Source organism: Protopterus annectens, chromosome 13.part0 (assembly GCF_019279795.1).
Source record: "Protopterus annectens isolate FY-2018-M chromosome 13.part0, PAN1.0, whole genome shotgun sequence".
Lineage (NCBI taxonomy): Eukaryota > Metazoa > Chordata > Ceratodontiformes > Protopteridae > Protopterus > Protopterus annectens.
In genome coordinates this window covers 833,325,785-833,351,911 of record NC_056747.1, presented here as the reverse complement: position 1 = coordinate 833,351,911, position 26,127 = coordinate 833,325,785, and the positions used below count along the sequence as shown (strand labels likewise).

Below are 26,127 nucleotides of genomic sequence, written 5' to 3'. Positions count from 1 at the left end.
CACCTCAAGGGCTGCCAGTTCAGGCATTGCCATAAGAAGACACCTGGATGCGGCTATGCAACTTTTACAGAGTCTTTCAAGACATCTTTCATCATTGCTGTTTTTGATGGAACATCTTTTTGGTCCACCTGTGAAAGAAATGCTTACCTGCAGCGAACAAGAAAAAAAGACCCTGTCTGCCATGGGAAGCAAGTTTTCTACCCCTCAATGAACCTTCTCTAGAAATCAGAGAGGCAGTAAGAAAATGTGGTTCCACAGATCTCAGGGACCTTTCCAAGATCTGCGCGGGAACAACTCCTCCAGAGACGAAGGAGATAATTCTAATGGTAGACATCACCCCAGAGGTAGAGGAGGCCCACAGAATCAGGGTTTCCATGATTCCTTTCAGGACAGACACTTTCAATGCTCCTGAAGTGCTGCCCGACTGCCCACTTCTGGAGGCAGTTGGGGGACAATTGTCTTTGCACCCAGATGCCTGGGCTACCATAACAAAAGATTTTTGGGTGCTAAAAATAATATACAGAGGTTACTCCATACTATTTTTTCAACCCCCAACATACAAAAGAAAAAAGCTTCCCAATGTTCCACCCAGTCAGAGGAAGGCAGCAGCTCAAGAAATTCAAAAGCTGCTAGACAAAAGAGTCTTCCAAGGGGTCCCACCAGATAAAACAGAATTTGCAACTTACACTTCTTTTTAGTGCTCAAAAGGACAGGGTATCTGAGACCAGATTTGTATCTGAGCAAACTGAATCAGTACATGAAAAGTCAAAGTTCTCACTGGTCATGGTCCAGTCCATTTTGCCTTTTGTTTGCAAGGATGATTGGATGTGCTCCATAGATCTTCAGGGTGCATGCTACCATATCAAAATAGACTGACGCTTCTGAAGACACCTGCACTTTTGGCTGGGAGCCATTCACTAGCAGTTCAGAGCCCTGCTGTTTGGACTCACCACAGCCACCATGGTGTTCACCAAATGTATGGCAGTGGTGACAGCTCACTTGAGACTCAAAAAGTTCTGTGTATTTTCATATCTAGATGACTGGCTCCTCACTGCCTCCTCCATGCATCTCCTTCAACAGTCCAGGGACTATTTGCTCCAGGTTTGTTACTCACTGGGAATAACACTCAATTACACCACATCAAATCTGACACCAGTACAGAGCCTGGAGATTATTGGCGCACAACTGAATGTGACAACACAAATTGCATCCTTACCAACTCACCGCATAGACACAATCAGATCTCAGGTTCATTAGATTCTTTGCATCTGCCTCCTCCAGCCAGACTCATTCTTCAAGTGCTGGGGTCTATGGCAGCAGCAATAGTGCTACTTCCTTTAGCATGATACTATATGTGCATTCTTCAGTGGCCTCTAGCTGTTCAATGGTCTGTTCTTCGACAACCCGTATAGTTTCCAATCATGCTTTCCATCATTTGCAAACACCACATCCATTGGTGGATCCAATCAGATGACATTTATCTAGGTCAGCCCTTTGTTCTACCACCCCCATTAGCCACAGTGACTACACATGCCTCCCATTTGGGGTGAGGGTGCATTACTTGGGAAGGATGGTCCAAGGCATGTGGTCCCTCCAAGAGATCAGTTTGCATATAAATGTTCTAAAGATGAGAGCACTCCTATTAGTGTTGCAGGCATTCCAATATGCTCTTCCTCTAGGGACTGTTACGATTCAGGCCGAAAAACATGTCTGTAGTCTGGTACATGAACAAACAAGGGGGAACCCAGTCTTACCTTGTCTGCCAGGAGGCGATGAGAGTGTAGCAATGGGGGATCTCCACCAACCACTTTCTAGCTGCAATGCACATTCCAGGGGAAAACCTACATATTAGCCAGCAAACTATGCAAGCCCATTCTGTTGCCTCACAAGTGGTCTCTCAAACAATCAGTGGTGGAGGAAATTTTCCATCATTGTGGACAGCCTTGCTGCAACCTCTTTGTGTCCTCTTTGTGTCTCTCCACAACAACAAATGCAGTACGTATTTTGCCCTGCTCCTCAGGGGGAGTCACCAAGTGATGCTGTAGTCTAAGTTTGGCCATCCAGTCTCCTTTACACTCATCCTCCACTTTCCTTAATCCCAAATTTCTACAGAAAGCAATCCAGTTGAAGAGCTCGGTCATCCTTATTGCCCCCTACTGACCTCGATAGGTGTGGTTCCCCTTCCTTTGGTCTGAACTTTGCTATCCTTCTTGGATACTGGACTCCACTCCAGATTTCCTCTCACAACCCTCGGGGATGAATCATCCCAATATCTCAACCTTCAGACTAACTGCATGATTTCTGCACTTCCAATAATAGCCAGACAGCCCAAGCTTTCTTCTGCAGAATGTACCATTTTATTATCCTCACAAAAAGACTCCACCAAAAAGGTGTACAAGAGTGAGTGGAAAAGATTTTCCTTGTGGGCATTGAGAAATAATGTTGGCCCTTTTTTCACCCTGGTCTTTGTTGTTTTTGATTTCCTGGCTACACTTTTCGAATAAGGATCTAGTTTTTTTATCATCAAACTACAATTGGCAGCCATTTCAAATTTTCTAATAGGAAATAAAAATTACTCTTTGGTGTCTTCAGAGTTATGTAAAGCTTTTCTGGAGGGCACTTTTCTCCTTAGACCTGCTATAAAGAATCCTTCACCTCCATGGGATCTGACTATGAAGCTACAAGGTCTGACTCAGAAACCCTTTTAACCTTCAGCAAAAAGAGATTTAAAATTTCTTTCATGGAAAACAGTACTTTTAGTAGCTGTCACTTCTTCAAAAAGAATTTCTGAACTCCATGCTCTTTCATCAAAGACTCCCTACATTATTTTCCACAAAGACAGAGTAACTTTCAATGTGTGACACCCCTGCAGTGGCCCAGTACTCAAGGAGCCTCAATCCTCACCACTGGCAACAGTGGGGAATGTACACACAGTAAAGTGCAATTTCCATTAAGAGCACACAGATAACACAGTCAGTCTGGGGCTGGTTTCTCACTCTTTCTCCAGATCCCCCAATAAGAGTCCCCACTGGTACAGCTGTAGGGTTGAGATCTCAGCTGAGTGGCCAAACCAATATCTCCAGCACCCTCTCTGTCCAACCAGTGCTTTGTGTACCTGCCCAAGTAGCTGACACATGCACACACACTTTGAGGTTTAATTTATACACACACACGCACACACCTGGGACAGGTTGGCACAGGATTACTAGCTATGCCCCCTTCTTTCTGCCCAGACTATAAGGTAGCTTCCACTGTCACCAACCACTACTTATCAGCTACTTTAAGGCCCTTAGCAAAGGGTGTCCACTCTTACTGTGAAATATTACTATTAATCCTAATCCAAATTCATTCTCACTTGTTGACCATCAAAACATAAAGGGCAAGGGTGAAATCTCCTGCTCCTGCTAGGATATGATCTGCCAGCCTCTGGAAAGTTGCTGGGGCATTTTTCATCCCAAAGGGCTTCTTCATGAACTTATACAACCCAAAATGAAACACAGAGGCTGGCCTCTCTCCAATGCTGGGAGTCAAGGGCACCTGCCAGTAACCCTTAGTAAGATCAGTACTGATAAGATACTTAGCCCCACCCAGCTGCTCTAGGGCTTCATCTGTCCTAGGCATGGGGTAAGCATCTTACTCTCTGTGACTATTTAATTTCCTGTTGTCCACATAGAACCTGGTGCTGCTATCCTTCTTTGGTACCTGCCCCAATGGGGGAGCCCCAGGGACTGCTGGACTCCTGGATTACACCTAGTTCGATAATTTTCTGTATCTCCTCCCTCAGAGTCTGTTTGACTCTCTCAGGCACCCTATAAGGGGTCTGCTTAGTAGGCCTTTGGGATCCTGTATCCACATGATGCTCCACCAGGTGGGTGCACCCTGGTTTCCCAGTGAACATGTCCCCAAACTCCTGTAACACTGCTTGGATTTCTCAAAGCTAGGTAGGGGATAGCTGCTGGGATATTGTCACCCCTTCCAGTGAGGTGTCAGTCCGAGCCTTACTGAGATCAGTCACCAGATCCCCCTCAGACTCCTCCTGCCTTCCACTACAAATACTCAGCACAAGGGCCTCCCTATCATGGTAAGGTTTCATCATGTTAACATGGTACACTTTATGCCCCTGCCTCCTGCCTAGCAGTTCTACCATGTAGTTAACATCACTGACCTTCCTTACTACCTTGAAGGGTCCCTCCCAAGCTGCCTGCAGCTTGTTGTGTCTGACAGGAATGAGAACCATTACCTGCTGCCCCACAGCATACTGTCCAGCTTTGAGCATTCTTGTCATACCAGACATTTTCTGCTGTTGGGCTTCTGCCAGGTTCTCCTGAGCCAAGCCTATGAGGTCCCTGAGCCTTGTCCTGAAGTTTCGGACATATGCCACAGCAGATTTCTTGTGAGACTCACACTCACCCTCCCACTCATCTCGAATCAGATCTAGATGTCCCCTCACCCTATGGCGATACAGCAACTCAAAGGGAGAAAAATATGTGGATTCCTTGGAAACTTCTCTGTAAGCAAACAACAGATGGGGCTAATATTTGTGCCACTCCCTCTGGAGCTGGTCTGCAAATGCCCGTAGCATGGTCTTGAGTGTAGCGTTTAATCTCTCCATAAGACCATTAATCTGGGGATGGTAGGGGGTGGTCTTTAGGTTTCTCACCCCACAGCACTTCCACAGACAAGCTAGCAGGTCTGATGTGAAATTGGCACCTCTGTCAGTCAGTATTTCTTTTGGAAAACCTATCCTGCTGAAAATCTATAACAGAGCCTTTGCCGCCTTTTCTACCACAACGGAGAATAGGGCTACCGCTTCAGGGTATCTGGTAGCATAATCTACTACCACTAGGCTATACTTTTTTCCTGTGGAACATGGGGTTCTCAGAGGCCCCACAGTATCCATAGCTACCCTCTGAAATGGCTCCTCAATCACAGACAAAGGCATCAAAGGAACTTTGACCTTGTTTCCTGTCTTGCCTACCTTTTGGCACTGCTCACAGGTCCTGCAGTACCCTGTTACATCTGTAGAAATCCCAGGCCAACAACAGTTCTGCATAATATGTCTGTTGGTATGCTTTATGCGCATATGAACGGCAAAGGGAATATCATGGGCTCTGGCTAGAAACGCCAGACGGTAGGCTCTGGGCACTACCAACTGCTGTATTGTCTCACTCTCTAGCCCTCCCTCAGGGGTTCACTCACTATACAGTAACCCTTTGTCCCAGTATACAGATTCCCATTTCCCTTGAGAATTAGGTGCCTCATTGGCTACCTCCCTCAGGTCTTGTAATGTAGGGTCTGAGAGCTGAGCCTGTCTCAACTCTCTCATTGTAACCCTTCCCAGCACCCCTTCCACAGGAAGTTGGGTATTTTCTGAAAGTGGTGCCTTACTGTCAGCCTGGATACTACTACTCACCTCTGCCCTTGCAATCACTCTGTCCAAGGGAACATCAGTACCCACAAGCAGCTGTGGCTCACCTTCAGTCTCCCTGCTACAGGGTAGCTCCCTCCCTGAAGTAAAAACCTCACCAGTTCTGGCTGCAAGTGTGCGGTCTGTCTGGGTTCTCCCCAGGCTACCAAGACCCACATGCTTTTCTCCAAGCCTGACTGCATATCACTGCATGCACACAAGATACTGTATTATCAAAATCAGTCCCTATCAGGACATCTGCAGGGGTATCCTCAACCACACCTACTTGCTGGCTTCCTTTTTCCGCTCTACCAGTCAAGGTGAACCCTAGCCAAAGGTATTTGGAATGGGGCCCCTCCTAAAGCTCTAACTGGAGTAGACTGTCCAAGCAAGTAGTGCTCCTCTTTAACCATTGAAGGCTTCACAATGGTTAGATCAGGGGCTGTGTCTTTCTTAGCAGTGGCCTCTTTTCCATCTACTAAGATAGGATATAACCTGTTGTGGTAGTTTAGTACCCTTGTCTCTAGACAGCTTACTGCTGGCATTCTGCTCTTCCCACTTACTGGCTCTCCCACCTTTTGTTCCCCACCTTCCCTCCATGGACACTTATATGCTACATGCCCCCACTGGTTGCATTTAAAACATTTAACTCTTGGTTGTGGTCGTGAACCTGGATTAGTCGCTTCCCCTGCTACTGGTGGACTCTGTTGGGGTGGTCTAGGCTGCCCACCATGGGTTCCCTTAAACCCATGAACAGCACTGGGTATCCCTTTCCTATGCAGTGATGCCCTGCTTGCTAGGTATAGGTCTCCCTTTTTCCCCTCCTCATCTGCTGTGTTACATTCTGTATCTGCTAACCAGACTCTAATGTCCTCATGTAAAGTGCTATGGGGTTGTTCCCTCACCAAAAGGTCTGTCAACCCTTCAAAAGTGGTGACCTGAAATCTATTCACCCACCTATGAAAATAAGTGCTTAGTTCAGCAATATATTCACACACACTTTCATCTGCCTTGCGTCTGTGCTTAAAAGTTTTTCTTATAAGCTTCAGTTGTTAACTTAAAACATTCTAACAAACAGTTTTTGACCATATTATAAATTAAGCAGTCAGTATCAGACAATTTATAAATAGACGTTACAGCTTTACCATGGAGTAAGGGGGTCAGGAACTGTACCCACAGCCCTTGTTCAACATACCGTTTACATACCCTTTCAAACATATGAATGAAACTATCAAAATGATCCCCCTCTGTAAATTGTGGAAGAAATTTACTGATCTATTTTGCTTCTGGGGTTCACTTATTCCCTTCCCCATTACCTCCATGACCTTGGCGAACCATCTTCTTTTCATGTTGCCTCTGCCTCTCATTCTCCTCAGCTTCCAGACATCGCATTTTTTCATTTTCCTCAGCCCCAGACTTCTCAGTCTCTCTGCTGCTTCTGTTTTCAAATGTTTGGCCTCCAGTTCAAGTCTCTTTAACTCCAGACGTATTTATAAGTCCTCTGTGGAATGGTTGAACTGTCCATTTTCTGAGAGTTATACATCTCCAAGGCCAGCCTGGTAATCCTCCTCATTGCTGGTCTGTGATGCAGCTGTGCCCAAGGCTGCAATCATTTGTGCTTTAGTCACGTTAGCATGTACCAGTCCTTTAGAAGCCTGGCATATCTCAGCCAACTGGCTCCTTGTCAGCTTGCCATACTTCTCTGCTGACATGCTTGCTTACTCTCCCTGACTAAGCTAACCAAAAAAAATAAAACAATTGTGGTACGAAACTCTGAATGTTCACTGTGTGGCTGATTGAGAGTACAAGCACCTTCCTTAGTGACCACTGTTTACAGGCTACAGTAATTCAATATCCACACCACTGAATCCTAGAATGTGGATATCCCACCAGTACAAGCCAGTTAATGTGTGATGTGGATATCCCAACACTGCCCACCAGTTAATATGTGATGCCCCTACACTGGCCCAGTAATCAATGAGCCTCAGTCTGGCAACAGTGGGGAATGTACACAGTGGGAGGATGACAAGTACACACATAGTAAAGTGCAATTTCCCTTAAGAGCACATAGAGACCACAGTCAGTCTGGGGCTGGTTTCACCGTCTTTCTCCAGATCCCTGATAAGACTCTCCACTGGCAAAGCTATAGGCTTGAGATCTCAACTGAGTGGCCAAACCAATACCTCCCTCTTTGTCCAACCAGTGCTTTGTCTCTCTGCTCAAGTAGCTGACACACAGATAAACACACACACACACACACACACACACACACACACACACACACACACATGTGCGCGCGCACACACTTTAAGGTTTGATTTATAAACACACAAACACACCTGGGAAAGGCTGGCACATGTTTACTAGGTATGCCCCCTTCTGCCCAGGCTATAAGGTAGCTTCCACTGCCACCAGCCACTACTTATCAGCTACTTTAACACCCTTAGCAAAGGTTGTCCACTCTTACTGTGTAATATTACTATTAATCCAAATGGTAGTTTGACCAAGAACAAGGGTATTAGGAGTGGTCCACAGTTTCACCAAATAGATATGTAAGTACTCTAAGAGCTTAAAATATCTCTAAACAGACCAGCCACAATTGAAAGGTTTCAATATATTTAATAATAAATAATAAAAGAACAATACAACACAAAATATTTATTCACAGTGACTTCAGAGTTCAAAATCACAGGATATATTTCAAACAACATTGCAGGACAGTCTCAAATAAATACAGAAACATCTAAACTAATCTTTACTATGTTCCTAACTGAATCTAATAGAAATTACTGTACCGTAGTTAACTTACTTACAGCAAGGCTAGTGCAGAGGTGATGAGTGGATGTTGTCAGGTCAAAGACAAATACAAAATGCCCTCCCTCTCTCTCTCAGAGAGTTCTTAAGTTAATATCTCAAATATTGCTGCTGGGATACTTGCAGCATGACATCACTTTTTGTCACCTGACTTCAGTTCTCAATCTCACAAACAACCCCCACTGATGCAGCATCTATCATCTCCCTGTTAAAATACATAGCCTTCAGATGTTTGCAGCTGCCAGAAGACATAAAATCATAAAACACTTACAATACAGTGCAGAAGGCTCCCTAATTCTAGATATCCTGTCTCATTGCTGCATTGAAACTAACTTTTGTAGCACAATTATAAAACAATTTAATTTCAACTATTTTCTTGAAAGTTTGCAAGTTAACCCTGTATGTTCTAGTTCCCACTGTTAAAATATACATTTATACAGGTACAATAGTTTATATACATTTCTGTTCTTTCCCAGTAGGGTACACTGTGGACACATCCTTAAGCTCAGTACTTTGCACACACACTTCTGTACCATCAGCCTGATATACAGACAACATGCAGTTTTAATATAGTGGTAACACAAGCAATTGCATCGTGCTGATATTCATGAATGACATAATTGTTTACAAAATTCCAGACTGCTGTGCTGGCAGTATTTCCTTTTGTGACACCCCCTACTGGCCTCGACAGGTGTGGTTCCCCTTCCTTTGGTCTCAACTTTGCTATCCTCCTTGGATACTGGACTCATCTCCAGATCTCCTCTCACACCCCTCGGGGATGAATCATCCCAATATCTCAGCCTTCATACTAAGTGCATGGTCTCTCCACTTCCAATAATAGCCAGACAGCCCAGCCTTTCTTCCGCAGAATGTGCCATTTTATTACCATCGCAAAAAGACTCCACCAAAAAGGTTTACAAGAGTAAGTGGAAAAGATTTTCCTTGTGGGCATTGAGAAATAATGTTGACCCTTTTTTCACCCTGGTCTTTGTTATTTTTGATTTCCTGGTTACAGTTTTCAAATAAGGATCTAGGATTTTCAGATAGGAGATAAAATTACTCTTTTGCATCTTCGAAGTTATGTAAAGCTTTTCTGAAAGGCACTTTCCTTTGTATACCTGCTATAAAGGATTCTTTTTCTCCATGGGATCTGACTGTGGAGCTACAGGGTCTGACTCAGAAACCCTTTGAACCTTCAGCAAAAAGTGATTTAAAATTTCTTTCATGGAAAACAGTCCTTTTAGTAGCTATAACTTCTGCAAAAAGAATTTCTGAACTCTAGGCTCTTTCATCAAAGACTCCCTATATTATTTTCCACAAAGACAGAGTAACTTTACGAACAAACCCTTTCTTTTTATCTAAGGTGGCCTCAAATTCTAGCATAAACCAATCCATTCATTTACTGGGTTTTCTTTCTAAAATTTTCAAACAAAGGAGAATACATGCTGCATCTTCTGGATGTGCATAGGCAGTTACGGTTCTGTTTAAACAGAACGAAACAAATTGGAAAATCGGATCAGCTGTTTGTATCTTTTTCATCAAACCAATTGTGTTATCTATTGTATAAAGTTACATTGGCTAAATGGAAAACTGATTGCATTTCTTGGATCTATTCTCAACGAGGTATGTCCTTACCAAGACTGCCTAAAGTCCACTCAGCTAGATCCATGGCCACTTCATCTGCCTTTTGGTCAGGAACTTCTGTTGATGATATTTGTGCAGCAGCCACATGATCCACTGCTCTTACCTTTGTTACTCATTACAAACTGCATCTAATATCCAGAAGCCGAGCTGCCTGTGGCTCAGCAGTTCTCCTGAGTATTCTTCCATGAGAACAATCCAAGGTTAATGTAGTTGGGGACTCTGTCCCATTCATTGAGGAAGAAAGATCAGGACAGCATCAGATTTAAAAGTTATGCACTCACCATAACTAGGCATCTGTGTTGTCCATTTTCATTCTACCCCAACTTCCCATCCATCCCCCTTCCTAAAATCTTCTGGAGGAACCTGTTGGACTAATTATTGGTACTTACAGTTCCGGGTTTGAGCCCTATTCTTTGAGCTATCCCTTGCTTTATCCAATTTAGGGAAATTTTATGGCAGTAAACTCAATATGAGTTATTGAGGATGGACTAAGGCATTATGGATAGGGGGTGGAGCTCGAGAGTTGGATCCGAAGTCTAAAGTATGCAGCCAAGTCAGATCTGAGGATCAGACCCATAACCTAATCATTGAGGAAGAATGAAAATAGACAACACAGATGCTTAGCTATGGTGAGTGCATAATTTTGAATCTTCAGTGCACTCTCGGTAAGTACTTAGTTGGCTGTATTCCAGAGGTTTTTTGTTGGTATCTTCATACTTTGTTGTGTGTGTTATCACATTACATAGAAGTTCATTTCAAGCTATGCATGTCTTGAAAAGTGATTTTTTTTTTTTTTTTTTATATAGAGTGTTTGAAATTATTACCTTCAGTTTGCAACCTGATAATGTAATATTCCAAATAAAAACAAGATAGTGTTAAGTGAATACAGGTGCTCTTCTTGTTCTGTAGTGTCTACTATTAGTTACACTTGTAATGGGGTCTGGCACCCTTCTAGATGAGGTATAAGAGTGGTTTAAGGTGGTCACTTCTTTCATTGGAACCAGAGACAGCATTTTGCTTTGGTTTTCATGTCTATGAATAAGAAGTACGAAAAATTCCATACATAATGATAAAAGATTTTCCAGATTCTGCAGAATCTCAACAAACTGATAGGACTGAAAATGCAATCTGGACTTTTGCTGTAAAGACATGGCTAGTTTTCTTTCTTACCTCCATCCCAGGAATGTTTACAAATAAATCTGTAGGTTAAGTTATTGGAATTATAACTATGTAACAGGTGTTTAGATGGCATATATCTTGTCAATCTAACCTAATCCAGGACTATATCTAGGTCAAGGGATATAAAAGAACATGTGTGATATGCTAACCAAAAAGCTGAACCACTTTATGCAATGTGATATTGCAGTGGCACAACAAAACAAATCAATAACAGTAGAATGCTGTAGTATTATAACCGAGCTATAGATTTTACAAATACAAGCACCATTTTCAGACTATATAGGACACTGGTGTTGCTTCATTTCATTAGCTGTATTCAGTTCAGGAGGCCATACTGAAAAGGGGACATTACGCTCATTGAAAGTTTGCAGTGGAGGTTGACCGTAATGGCAAGAATGGGGAGTTAGATGTAGGAGATGAGACTTTGAACATGGTGAATTTGTATACTGAAGGATATAATTGAAAAGGGCTGTGATATTTTTTATATTATTTTTTTTTTATATTTGATTACCGGGTTGGTCTGACTGGGCAATCAGTTGCCCGTTTTCAGCAGAGACCCAGGGAGAAAAGTTCCACATACATGACAATCATAAAAAATACAAACGCTCTACATATATGATAAAAATACAAAAGTCAGAGATGAGTACAAATTAATAGAGCAAACAATAGTATATCATAGCATAGTATGATGAGAAGTTACATAAGTGTACAGTATTTAGAGTATACAGTAATAAATGTGGATACTCTACAAAAGGGCCTTACAGAAACAGATGCTTGGTACCAGAGCCATGGGCTCAAGCTCAATGCCAAGAAATGTATTGTTATCCCCTTTGGGAAAAAACATGTATCCATGAATTACCATATAGGTGGCAGTACACTAAACACAGAAAGTGTGATGAGACTTAGGGACACAGGTGGACAGTGGTCTCACCTTCGATAACCACATCGCCACAACAGTCAGGAAATCCTTCTATGTGGCACACCTCATCACGAAGGGCTTTTCATCCAGAAAAAAGGAGGTCATTGTCCCACTGTACTCATCCCTCATTAGACCCATTATAGAATACAACGCCCCATTTGGTATGTACCTCTCAAGACATCTGCAACAACTGGAAAGGCCTCAGAAATACCTCACTAAAAGAATCACAGGCCTAAAGCAGATGCCCTACGCTGACCGCCTTAAAAAACTCCAGCTATACTCTGTCGCATATCGTCTACTCAGAGGCGATCTCTGCTTAACATACAAGGCCATGTCAAACCCAGAGCTGTTGGACATGCTACACTTAAAGAAATCCCAATCCCTCAGAGCTACACGCTCCAGGGATCTAAACCTTGTCATCACAATAAACAAAACATGCTGGAGGGATAGGTTCCTGACCCAGAGACTCCCCAGACTCTGGAATAGATTGCCCATACATGTAAATCAGAGTGCCTCTTTGGACCTCTTCAAGAGGAACCTTGACGATTGGATGGGAGAAAGGAAATTCACCCCAGGGATCACGTCAGTCGCCCTGCTAGACAGGGGTCCAGGAAAGTAAATAATGTGGGAAGAAATAGCCAGGGAATTGTTATGGATAGGCTTGTATAGGCCCTAGGGCTGATAGCCTAGTACCAACCTATGAACCTATGAAAACAGAAAAATATAATGTATTTGAGTAAGAAAATGCTGTAATAATATATATACAGTTATATACAACATTTAAAAGTACAATTCGTTATGGTAGTTTTTTTCCCCTATGTGTTTGACCTTTGAGTAGTACCAGAGGAAGATTTATCTGAATGGTGGTAGCAGGGCTAGCGATGGTCAGTACAGGTACATTGCCAGATGAGACTGAGGTGGGCTTTTAATTGAGTTTTAAAGATGGGACTGCTGTTTTGCAATCTGATATCTGGTGGAAGAGAATTCCAGATTTTAGCAACTGTGTAGGAGTAGAGGGCTTAACCAGCACTGTGTCTACACTTAGCTACTTCAAGAAGGGCTTTGTTTGTGGATCTTAGTTGGCAAGCGGAATTGTGAAAGTTGACTAAGCCTGAGAGATCAGGAATCTTGTTTGGGTGGTACAGCAAGTAATGAGCCATGGTGAGTTGGTTTTAGTTTAGTAAGTTGGAGAGTTCTAGCCAACCTAATTGTTTTAGTGAGTAACAGTGGCGGGAGCAGAAATTAGACTTTGTTGTGAATCTAGCTATTTTATTATAGCACATGGACAATTTGTGTAGGTCTGTCTTGTTAAGGTTTGTTAATACAGGAGATACATAAAGCAATGTAGAGAGAAGGTGAGTTCTGGATATAGTAATTTTGGTGTTTTTGATTAGATAGTTTTTGCAGCGGTATAGGGTTCCAAGATTTTATGGACTTTTATGGAAGCATGCAATCATCAGGGGCAAGTATGTGGTGCACAGGTGAAGAGCAAGGAGGAGGATGAGAGCAGAACTATTAGTGGCAACTGGAGGGACCAAATTTAAAATCCACAACAACAAAAACAACAAAATATACTCAGCAGAGAGAATTTTGCTGCTCTATAGGACAACACTGAATGTAAAAGACAGTAAATTTGTATATGGGCCCAGAGGTGAACAGATAGAAAAGTAAAGGAGAAGGGGCATGACAGCTGTAAATACTTGCTGCAACACTTGGTTGATTGAAGACCAGAGGTACTTTGTTACTATCTTCAAGCATTGTTATAAGTGTTTGCACATCTGATCTGCAGTAATCCAACTACATACAAATATTTTTTTCATTTGTAAGGCATTTTTAAAGGAGTAAAATTCCAGTTAAATCTATGCGTTTTTGAAAAGTAGTGTAGCTTTTTAGTGTGTTTAAAATTATCTCCAGTTTGTAGCCAGATAACAGTTTATATTTCTATAAGTATGTTTTTACTTTGAAGAATGGCTTTTTCCATAAAGACAAAATGTTTCCTCTTTAAAGCATAATAATCCTTTTCATGACACTAACAGACACATCCACAGGCACTGCAGGTCTCCATTCTTATGTAGCCTTTGCAGTAATTCGAAGAACTGCATGCTTTCAGATGTTCCCTGATTTTATTGCATTTATTTTTATTTTTAGTGCTTACCAGTGGTAAAGCAGAGAGCAGCCTGAAGAAAGCCAAGCAGGTGCTGAAAACAGTGCAAAACTGGCAGGATGAAGATGTTCCGAATAAGCCAGAAGTCATAGGGAATTTGTACTCCTGTATTGGGAATGCATACATTGAGATGGGGAATATGGATGAGGCTTTGGAAAATCACAATAAAGATTTGGAAACTGCAAAACAATAGTAAGTGTGCTAAATCTGTTGTACCATTTATCAGGCAGTGAGAGTAAAGGAGAATAGTATTGCAGAAGTATAGATACTGAACGACAGCAGATTTCAAAAAACTTACTTCCAGCTATTCCAAGTTACTCCGTAATTTCTGTCTATAAAGTAGCTTTACACTGGAATGACTTAGCATAACTCGGGGTAAGGATTTCTGAATCCCACTCCATATCCTTAATGAATGCTTTTTCTAGGTTTCATATACGCATTTATTTAACTTCAAGATGGGAATGTAACAGAAAGCATAGTGATCTTGTTAGAAGGTTGCTGAGATATGCAGTATCAAAAATATGTATAAATATGGATGTCAAAGGAAATAATTGGTTTAGTAACATATTAAACTCAAATCATGAATCTAACCAGAACACAACTGGGCTTGATGCATCTGACAAGCTTAGGAAGATTGCATTTCTGAATGTTGAACAGCTCACAAGGTGTACTTGTCATTGTGCTTCATAATATTCAATTTATTCATGTGACAATTGTTAAGAGTAATATACTTGTTTCAAATTCAAAACTTCAGAAAATTCTGGTTGTGGGAGACCCCCTTTTTCTACAGAAATAATTTAAAAATGGTCCATTGATGAATGGTGTGCCTGCTGTGATTCAGCAATGGATAGATTGGGAACATACTACTCAACCTCTTTTTCAAGAATTCTGGACATAGCCAAAAATAATGGTAGTGGGTGAGAAAGGCACAAAGTCAAGGACATTTTTTTTAAATATTACTCTGATTCACTCTCACTAACTCGATCTTAGTTAATTATTTAGCCTTCCCAACAGCCAGACATATTACAATGTAAATCCCTATTAGAGCCCTAACTCTAACCCTGAAACTCCCAGCCAATTCCTAACCCAATTCTTCTTCCCCTAACCCTAAAATTCCACTCATCCAAACCTAAAATCCCTTGAGCACTCACTCCCTAAACTTAAAACTCCAACCCCCTCCCTAATCGTAAATTCTCTGATCACTCCCTAAACCTAAAAATTCCCCCTCCCACTCCCTAACCCTAAAACTCTTCTCCTGCTCATTAACTGTGCAACTCCCTTCTCATTCCCTAACCCTTAAATCTCCCTCCCACTCCCAAACCCCAAAATTCCCCTACTGCTCCCTAACCCTGAAATCTCACTCCCACTCTCTCTGTATGGCTGCTTCACTTATTTTTCACAAACTCAAGTAATGTGTTTGGGGAAGGGGCAGAAGCTGTTTGTCAGAACCCATATTCAAGTTTGAGCATGAGTGGCAGCCTGTATGAGCTACAAGATGCTTGAGTCCCTGGCTTCGAGACAGTGGTCTTCAAGCACTTGGGACTTGAGTGCTTGTAGTAAAACAGATTTAAAATTCTTTTAATGTCGCATGCTGTCTAATTTGTGTGCTGTCAGTACTGCATATTAGACATTGTATGTTTCTACAGATTTTATGCCAGCCTACAGTGGTGGATCTGTACCACACAATATGGCAACAACAGTGTCAAAAGTGCTCAAATGAATGTTTATATTTCATAGGAGTTTGCATTATAGCAGAAAGTATCACTGCTGGAAACTTCCATGTGACAGTATTTTGTTTCTCATATTTCACCATGCATTATCATTTTAAATCGAGTTGCTGGCTACTGAGACTTGTCTGCATATATCAACTGGACATAAGCTGAGTTAAGTATATTTTCTGCACTTATTTAAGATTTGAGTGAGTAAATATTGTGTGTCTTGGATTCAGTAAATATTGTGTGTGTCCCCACCCATCCACCCTCCCTCTTTCTTGTTGTGGTGTTAATCTTGGTGGCTTTTTAATTGCAGGCCCTTCCTGCTGTAAATCTCTTTTTGCACACTCCTCCTGGACCCATCTCATTCACTCACTCAACTGAGTACAGTGAGATCATATTTTGATTTTGGATACTCTTACCAGTCCCATCTCCTCTGCAGTGTACAGAGAGAGCACTTGGGAAGGGCATTCCCCTATAGTATCTTAATCTGCTCTGTTTCCTCCATTTCAAAAAAAAAAAAAAAATTTTTTTTGCACTTTATCTGCCTTACTGCATTTGTGTTTCTTCCTACTTTATTACCTTATTTTGCTTTTGCCTCTTTTAAAAGTACTCAATTAAATTTATTCTGCTGCCTTTATTACTGCTTGTTAGTAGCCTGATTAAATTGTAACTAAATTTAAATTGGAACCTGTGCACTGAGAGAGAGCCTTACAAGACTATCTGCAAATATATAGAGCTGAGTATATTTTTCTGTATTATAGAGCTAAATTGTTGCTTAGATATCTGTTGTCTTACTGTTCTGCAAAAATACAGAGATCAGTATATATTTTTCTGGTTTTATAATTTGCACTGTGATTCCTCACATCTCCGTTGAAACTGTCTTCCCCATCCCCCCTCCCTGTTCTTGGTTGTAGTTTAAATTTGGTGGCTTTTGCAGTGCCCGCCCCACTGTAGATTTGATCTAGGACACTCTCCCAGTCCCATCTCTTTACTGCATTCTACCTAATAAACCCTTTCTGCACTTGCTTTTAGTCCTTTTTAATTTAATTAAATTTTTTCAAACTGTGTGTGGACTAATATTGCTACATACTGAAGTGTGCCAGCTTGCACTGCATGTGAATTGTTTTTACTACTGTTTTTGCTACTTTTCTAAAAAAAAAAATTGTAAGCCTGTTTCCTACCTTTCCTGTAATTAGTGTTCCAGATGCAGATTTGCTGTATCCAGGACTGTTTGTAAGCTTCTGAGCACCCCAAGCCTTTCTGTGTTGGAGGGAAGCCTTCTAGCTTATCAGTGGGAGTGGTAAGCATTAGGTAACCTGTCTACCACATAAGGAGTGGTTCTGGCCCAGAATTTGTAGTTATTGGCCGTTTGGGCGTTCTTCCATCTCTCTCAACTTTCTGATTTGAAGGCCTGCATTTGTACTTGTTTCTGTCCTGTAACTCCTGGGCCCATCTCATTTGCTCACTCAAAAAAAAAAAAATGTTATCTGCTTTTACTGTATTTGTGTTTCTTCCTACTTTATTTTGCTTTTGCGTCATCTTAATAGTACTCAATTGTATTTATTACTGCTTGGTGTAACTCATTCTAAGGCTTTTAGTTTAAGCACTTGGGCTTCAAACCAGTTGTTTTACATTAAGAAGGTTTGTGGTCTGCACTGTAGTGGCAGAACAGGTAGCTTACATCCTTCTAAGTTGGGAACTGCTGATTGAGGGCTCAGTGTCTGTTATTCTAAAAGTGTATTAATTCTGGTTTAAGCACTTGGGCTTCAGGCCAGTTATTTTACATTAAGAGGGTTTGTGGTCTGCACTCTTGTGGGAAGAGAGGCTGGACTCTGCCCTTCTGAGCTGGGAATTTCTGGTTAAAGGCTTATAGTACCTGCATATTTGAACTGCTTCTTACTGAAATTGGTACACCTTGTTTGATGTAGCATAGACTAGATCCAGGCCTGCTGAATCTAGCTTTGTTTGTATAGCTTGAGCACTAATCCAGGCATTCTTTAAAGTATTCAGTTGTATTTATTACTGCTTGGTAGTAACTTGATTAAAGTATAGCTATCATTCTAAGTCTTTTGGATTAAGCACTTGGGCTTCAGACCAGTTGTTTTACATTAGGAAGGTTTGTGGCCTGCACTGTGGTGGCAGGACAGGTAGCTTACATCCTTCTAAGTTGGGAACTGCTGATTGAGGGCTCAGTGTCTGTTATTCTAAAAGTGTATTAGTTCTGGTTTAAGCACTTGGGCTTCAGGCCAGTTATTTTACAGTAAGAAGGTTCGTGGTCTGCACTCTTGTGGGAAGAGAGGCTGGACTCTGCCCTTCTGAGCTGGGAATTTCTGGTTAAAGGCTTATAGTGCCTGCATATTTGAACTGTTTCTTACTGAAATTGGTACACTTTGTTTGCTGTAGCATAGACTAGATCCAGACCTGCTGAATCTTGCTTTGTTTGTATGCTTGTTATTTCCCTGAAATGCTAATTCCACCTAAAATGCGGCTTTTCAGTGCTTCTGTGGATCCCAAGTGATATCTGCATTGCTTACTGTACTTATTTCCTTGTTTCACGTGAAAGAAAGCTACTGTTTGTCGTTTTTGCATTTAAGTTACCTGTAACACATTGCATTTAAGTTACCTGGCACTTGCTCACTAAAGCAATTATATAAGTCAGCACTAAAAAATTAAAAGCACTACACCCTCACAAACTCCCCTTGAGTACCTTGTTCCCCACTGGCCATTTTTTTCAATTATAAAGGAATTCCCAATACTATTCTAGCATGTCCAAAGGTCAGTTGTCAATCTCCTCTCAGGTCCAGCTGGTGAATCTGGGAATCTTGAGGCAATGTTACAACTGCCTCATGTACACAGACAACCCTCTCCTCCTCCCAACAAATTCCAACACATGTGAGAGATGCAACCATATAGCCAAACTGGAGGCTAAGCTCTCTCAACTCAGTACTGGCATAACCAGTCAGGAGGAGAAGGAAACCACACTCACTACAATTCCAGTCTCACATAGACCTACCACGACAGCAAACCAAACACATAAACACACAAAAACATACTCGGAGGCTCTAAATAAAAATCTGCCTAAGCAGCAGAGACCTCCAAAGCAGACACCCAAGCAACCGCTACCCCAAAACAAAACACGTGCAACACATAGCTCACAAAACCAGTGTGCCGAACAGTCACAGCCCTTAAGGCTAAACAACACACCTGATACACTTGTAATAGGTGACTCTATCGTCAGGCACACTGACGTCCCGCTCACCAGGCTGAACAAGGAGAAGGTCACGGTGAGCTGCCTGTCGGGCGCTAGGATCCGCCACATAACACAAGCACTCAGGTCACTCCAAGGCAAGTACAAATATGACTCGGTCATTGTCCATGCTGGTGTGAATGACCTGAGATGTACTTCCCTGGACCACATGAAAAGAGACATAGAGGAGCTCTCTGAGCATGTAGCCCAGGCCGGTATGACCCTGACCTTGAGTAGCATCTTACCCTCACCAAGAATGATGCCACAGTATGAAGACAAGATGATCAATTTCAACAATTGGCTTAAGTATTGGTGTCATTCAAAGGGGATCCAGTGCCTGTCAGCCTGGGATGACATGCTCGACAAGCCACGATGCTTCGCTAGGGACGGCTTGCACCTGTCACCTCTGGGCTTTCGGATATTGGCAAAGGCTCTTGCTTCCCCCATAGTGCCTTTTTTAGGCAAGGCTCAAAAGACAAACCCACCTCCATAGGTATCACAAGGGATAAGAAACTAAGAGTAATGCTACTCAACGCCAGAAGTCTAAACCTCAAGATGCACACACTCGAAACTCTCCTTAGCATGCAGAACATCGATATCTGTGCAGTAACAGAAACCTGGTTCAAGGCTCCCGAGAGCACCCCAGCACTACCAGGTTATACCTCATACCATGCTTTTCGGCCCCAAAACTTGGACCGAACCACAAAAGAAGGGGGAGTATCAATATTCGTCAAAGATACCCACACCTCCAGGTTGGTGGCACAGCACGAAGCATCAGAGACTATCCATGTGCAACTAACAGTGGGTAAAACTGCCTTCCAGTTTATAGCCTGCTACAGACCACCCTCCCAAACCCAGGAACCCCACTTGGCCTTCCTGAGAACACTGAAAAAGGAAAATATGAAGGTCTCTCCAAACACCATTATATTGGGCGACTTCAACTACCCAAACATAGACTGGGAGCATTACTCTAGCTCCAACACCCTAGCCCAAAGGTTCCTAGAATTTATAAACTCAAATGCTATGGAACAACTTGTTACCTCTCCCACAAGAGGGGAAAACATACTGGACCTGATCATCACCAACATGGGGACTCTATGCTCCAGACCAGAAGTGTATCCCTCACTGGTAAGATCAGACCATAAACTAATCTCACTGGATATTCACATCCCGACCCCACCCCCTGCCCAGAAAACCACAGTGAAAAACTTCTCTAAAGCAAATTTCACACTCCTCAAAACCAAGGTGGAATCCTTCAAAGACCCCGAGCCTGTGGAAAATACGGCCCAGACCGCAGAATCCTTTATAAACGCATTCTATGAACACCTTCAGGAATGCATGGATCATGCAATCACAAATAAAACCACGACCCAATCCTCCAAATGCAGATGTCCTGTCTGGTGGACTCCAGCCATAAACAAACTATACAATAGAAGGAGGAAGCTACTACATGATAGAGCAAAATCAGAAAAAGGGAAGGCATCTCTGATCAGTATTAGCAAAAAACTACGGGCACTCATAAAATCGTCTAAGGCCAGCTTCGAGAGAAAAATTGTACAGGACACTAAGGATAATCACAAGGCTTTCTTTAGTTATGTTAGGAACCTGGGTGGGAATTCCCAGATATGCTCAGAATTAGTCCAAAATGACAAAAAATACATCGAACCCACAGACATTGCCAACGTCCTAGCTGACAGGTTCAGCACAAACTCCCCCCCCCCCACCAAAAGGGCAAATATCTATCCCAGCAGAGTGCTGCCCCCCTGACATATCAGATGCTCAGGTAAGAGCCGCCCTCTCCAAAGCAAAAAACACAGCATCAATGGGACCAGACGGTGTCCTGGGCTGCGTCCTACATGAACTCCAAGAAGAGCTAAACCCAAACATAAAACTACTGTTCAATCTCAGCCTTACTACAGGATATGTACCCAAAGAGTGGTGTACAGCCACAGTGGTCCCTCTCCACAAAGGTGGTGTGTCAACAGATCCTGGAAACTATCGCCCCATAAGCCTGACTAGCTTGGTCTGCAAAGCTATGGAAAGGATCATCATGAACCTCATAAATAAAGATATTGGGGACCTACAGACACTGGATCCTACCCAGTTCGGCCCTGTTAAGGGCAGATCCTGCCTCTTAAACCTGGTCAATTTCTTTGAAACAGTCACCAAGGCCATTGACGAGGGGAAGGTGGTCCACACAGCCTACCTGGACCTCGCAAAAGCCTTCGATACGATACCCCACTCGGGCATTATAGATAAGCTCACCAGCTTAAATATAAACCCCTATGTCACTAGATGGGTTGCAAACTGGCTCAAGGACAGAACCCACATGGTTAGAATTGCTGGAGCCATGTCAGACTCCAAACCAGTTACAAGTGGCATCCCACAAGGCTCAGTCCTGGGACCTCTCTTGTTCGGTATATATTTCTCGGAGGTACAGGCCAACACGGAAGGACTGTGGCTGACCAAGTTCGCAGATGACTGCAGACTGGGCGCCATAATCGACTCTCCAGCCGACACAAGCATCCTCCAAAAGGGCCTCATAGAAACAGACAACTGGTGCCAGAGCCATGGCCTCAAGCTAAATGCCGAAAAGTGTATAGTCATCCCCTTTGGCAAAAGCAAAGTGCCCACAAATTACCACATAGGTGGTAATCCATTAAGTACAGAAGAAGTAATTAGGGACCTGGGGACCCAAGTTGATAGCAATCTCTCATTTGACAACCACGTGGCCAAAGTGGTTAGAAAAACATTTTATATAGCCCACCTAATCATGAAGGGATTCACATCTAGATCAGGGGAAGTCATCGTGCCTCTTTACTCAACCCTCATCAGGCCCATAATTGAGTACAATGCCCCTTTTGGGATGTACCTTACCAGACACCTGCAGCAACTGGAAAGACCCCAAAAGTACCTCACCAAGAGGATCAAAGGGCTCAAACAGATGCCATATGCTGCCCGGTTAAAGAAACTCCAGCTCTACTCAGTGGCATACCGCCTGCTCAGAGGCGATCTGTGCTTGACGTATAAAGCCATGTCCAGCTAATTAATGAATTAATGGACATGCTGCATCTCAGAAAATCCAAATCCCATCGAGCTACGTGATTGAGAGACTTGAACCTCAGCACTGAAATAAAAGTCCCTCATTGACTCTCTTCAAGAGGAATCTTGATGAGTGGATAGAAGATCGTAGGTTTACCCCGGGTATCACTTCTGTGTCACTGTTGGACAGAGGCACAGTATACTAACCTCGAAAAAGGGCATAGCAAAATTAATTTAAAATGGGTGGCGAAAGCCAAACACACTCTGGCTAGGCTTATAAATGCCCTAGGGCAGATAGCCTAGTATGAACCTATGAACCTATGTGTAGTTTGATAAAAGAAACATACACAAGTCAGTTAAATGTACTTCAGATAAAATCTGATTTTAAGATTCTGTGTTATATTCAGAATGTTCCATTTATGAATATCCTGCCACATATATCTCACCAAAATTGCATCATATGGTGTTGAAAACAAAAACACAAGTCCACTGAATATTAATATTTGAGAATATGTCTGATTTTAGATGTGTAGGAAAGTTGCATTTCTTCATGTGAATGCTTCACTTTCTGCATCTCACCTCCACAGCTCAATAAAAAATAATATGTTCAGTGGTGAGTTACACAACACATTATTTTTCTAGCTAGGGAGTTGTAAAACATTAAGCCTTTAATTGTGTAGCTCCCGTCTCCAGATAAAAGTTATTGTGATAGGTGTGCTGATGTGATAAGTGAAAGAAAGGGGCAGTCCACAACACAGAATATTGTGTGAAAATGGTGCCTGTTCATGCACTGGCCTCAGAAAGAAACTTTTATGGTTAACATGAATCTCACCAACATATTCATAAAAATAAGTCATGATGATATGGGCAAGTGCCGGCATAGCCAGCTGGAGTTTTGTAAAGAATGATATGTCCTTTGAATATCAAACTGATTTATACAAGATGGTTGCATTACAAATGTATTAGAACTGTATGTCATTTGTATATCAAATTGATTTGTACTGATGCTTGGGCTGAAAATGTACTTGTGAGGTTTGCTTGTGTTAAAATGTAACAACAGTGCACCCTGCTGAAATAAAAAGAAATGTACATGCATTATTGTAACTGAATTAAATGTATACAGTTTAATAGAGGATACTGGGACAGCAATGGTTAATCAGCTAGCTTGCTTTAAGAAAAACAAGGGAAATGTAAATGAGCTGTTAAACCATAAAAATGGCAACCCACAGAGCTAAATAGGACCAGAGATGCTAGGTTTTAAAAAGCCTTAGTTCATTAGCTCAGTAAAAAGAGGAGAAGCCCCAGGCACTGCCATAAATATTTAGAAGTTCATTGTAGCCATGTATGCTAAATTCCTGTCTCAGCTTCAAAGGGGAATACTGTGAGAACCTAGAGTCAGATGACCAGATGAGGTCATTTGGCCAGCCGTCTTGGAAATGATATTTTAGATACTATAAAGAGAAATCTCAGAATACTGCATATTCTTTTTTGGGGAACCTGACCAGAAAGACCCTCACCCACAGCATCTTGCCTTGCAGTAGTAACTTAACTAGGGAACAGTACTTATTTTAGATTAGTCAGGAATATAATGAAGCTTAGTTTAGATATTGTTTTTCTTTATTTGTCTCAGTCTGTCCATTGGTGTTTTTTTTCAATATTTTCTGTGATCTGAACTCTGTGGTTTACTGTGAATATATATTCAGTATTTTCATGCTCTTTTATTATTTATTATTAATTATTAAATATATTTAAAATTTGATTGTGGATAGTTCTTGTAGAAAGTATCTAACCTCTGAAAGTGCTTATATTTATTTGATGACACTGTGTGGGCCACTCCAGAAGGCTTGCTCTCTTGGTCAACTACTATCATTTGTATTAGTATTAATATTACACAGTATAATTGTACACCCTTTGTTAATGGCCTTAGAGTAGCTGATAGTGGAGTGTCTGGTAGCAGTGATAACTGCTTTATACTCTGGGGAGAAGGGGACAAAGCAGGTAAATCTGTGCCAGCCTTCCCCAGGTGTGTGTGTGAGTGTGTGTGTGTGTGTGTGTGTGTGTGTGTGTGTGTGTGTGTGTGTGTGTGTGTGTGTGTGCGCATGTGAAGAATCAAATCTCAGAGAATGTGTGTGTCAGCTACTTGGGCAGGGACACCAAGCACTGGGTTCACAGAGAGGGTGCTGGAGGACTTGGCTTAGATACTCAGCTGAGGACCTAACCCTTCCGCTGTACCAGTGGGGAGTCTTACTGGGGACCTGGAGGGAGACAGATATAAAGACATTCAGACCCTGGGCTGAGTATGCTCCCTGTGTGCTCTTAGGGAAACTGTAGTTGATGCTGCATCTGGAAATAGTGAGTGTATCCATTTGTATTTCAAGTGCATGTCCCTCTCTAGTGTCAGTGATGAGGAGTCAGGCTCCTTGATTACTGACCCAGCATGGGGACATCACATATTGGTAGCAGTGGTAGACATCACATAAGTTATAAGTGCTGTAGTAGGTGTTGTGAAACAGAAAAAATGAAAGGCTTTTTATCTTACATCACACACAAACACACACACACACACACACACACACACACACACACACACACACACACACACACACACACACACACTTCTCTACAGCCCAGATTAGATAACTTCAAATGTTTTCTATAAAAGGAGTGTCATTTATTGCAAAAACTTGCATATATGGTGTAGGCATTAGCAACTTTGTATAACATCATCAGCATTAAATAAATTAACTATTATGAGGCACACTTTACTCTTTCTTTACTGTCTTCAATAGGGATCCCAGGTCCATGCCACAGGCCCTGTAAATATCCCAAAGTTTCTGCCAAATTCCTTTTCCATTTCATAAATGAGCCAGAACTCTTCCCCTCTTCCTTAAAATGTGCACTACCCAGTTGTGATGTAGTGTTGTCTCAGAAATTGTCTCATTTTGCCATTATGTATGTTGTGAACTGAACTGCACCATATAGGACATCACAGCAGTAAAGCATTTAGCATTGCTGCCTCACAGTACTTGTTTCTTCATTTCTTGTCTGGGATGCCTTCTGTGCAAAGTGTTCATGCCACTCCAGTTTTAGTAGATGCTCCAGTTTCTTCCAACATCCCAAAGGTGTGCTATAGGTTGATCTTCCAAATTTTCTATAGGTGTGTGTCATGTGGGTCTGAGTGTACATGGGCATCCCACAATAGACTGGCATCCTATATTGCATAATTTTCTCTGCTTCTGCTGATTTAATGCCAGGGTCAACTCTGTTTATCTTCTAACCCGGATTGTTTAAACGGGGTAAACACAAAATGATTGAATGAATGAATCGTACAATATGAATATGTATGGTCATGGTGCAGTTAGATTATATGTGTACATTTGAGATAGTGATAAGAGATGTAAGGCTGTATACCGTGTGTCTCTGATCACTTCTGCACACTTAGGTTATATACTGTGACACAGAAGGCAGATGGCCTAGCACTTTATACCTTTCACTGACATAATGGCTTCTTTCTTACAGTGTATGCAACTATGTACATTAGTAGGATTGCTTGAAATAGCCTGTGCATGTAGAGCTTGATAGTGCAGCTTGTACTTTATACCACAAAAAACAAATGAACAACAAAAAAAAAAGTAGTAGAATCCCAAACCAAAGGTCCACTGAAGTAGGAGACAAATTGTTATATTGTCTTTGTGTAATGCCTTCAAGGCCTAGGTTATTCCTGAAAGGAGTCCTCAGACCAGTGTACTTTCCCAATTAACAAATGTATAAATAAAAAATAAATACATTGCCGTCAAAAAACATCTGCAGCACCTCGTAAACCCTTTAATCCAATGTTGTCTATTTTTGTCCATTTCAAACATATAGGTTGTCTGATCTGACTAGATCTGATCTTGGTACTGACTTTGAAGCTTCCTCAGACCCAGAGCTCTGACTCCTCCCCTTCCCATAATTCCCTAGACACCACCTTAGATGCTCAGATCTTGCTTGCTGCTC

At 42.0% G+C, this 26,127-nt stretch overlaps 1 protein-coding gene across 2 annotated transcripts in view; it reads left to right on the top strand.

Moving 5' to 3' along the window:
* LOC122787701 (outer dynein arm-docking complex subunit 4-like) overlaps positions 1-26,127 on the top strand; it is a 1,060,374-nt gene that overhangs the window by 443,582 nt on the left and 590,665 nt on the right. For both annotated transcript variants that reach the window (XM_044054554.1, XM_044054553.1), the window contains one exon: positions 14,112-14,319. In XM_044054554.1, the coding sequence (XP_043910489.1) occupies positions 14,112-14,319 (208 nt within the window). The remainder of the gene's footprint in view (positions 1-14,111; positions 14,320-26,127) is intronic.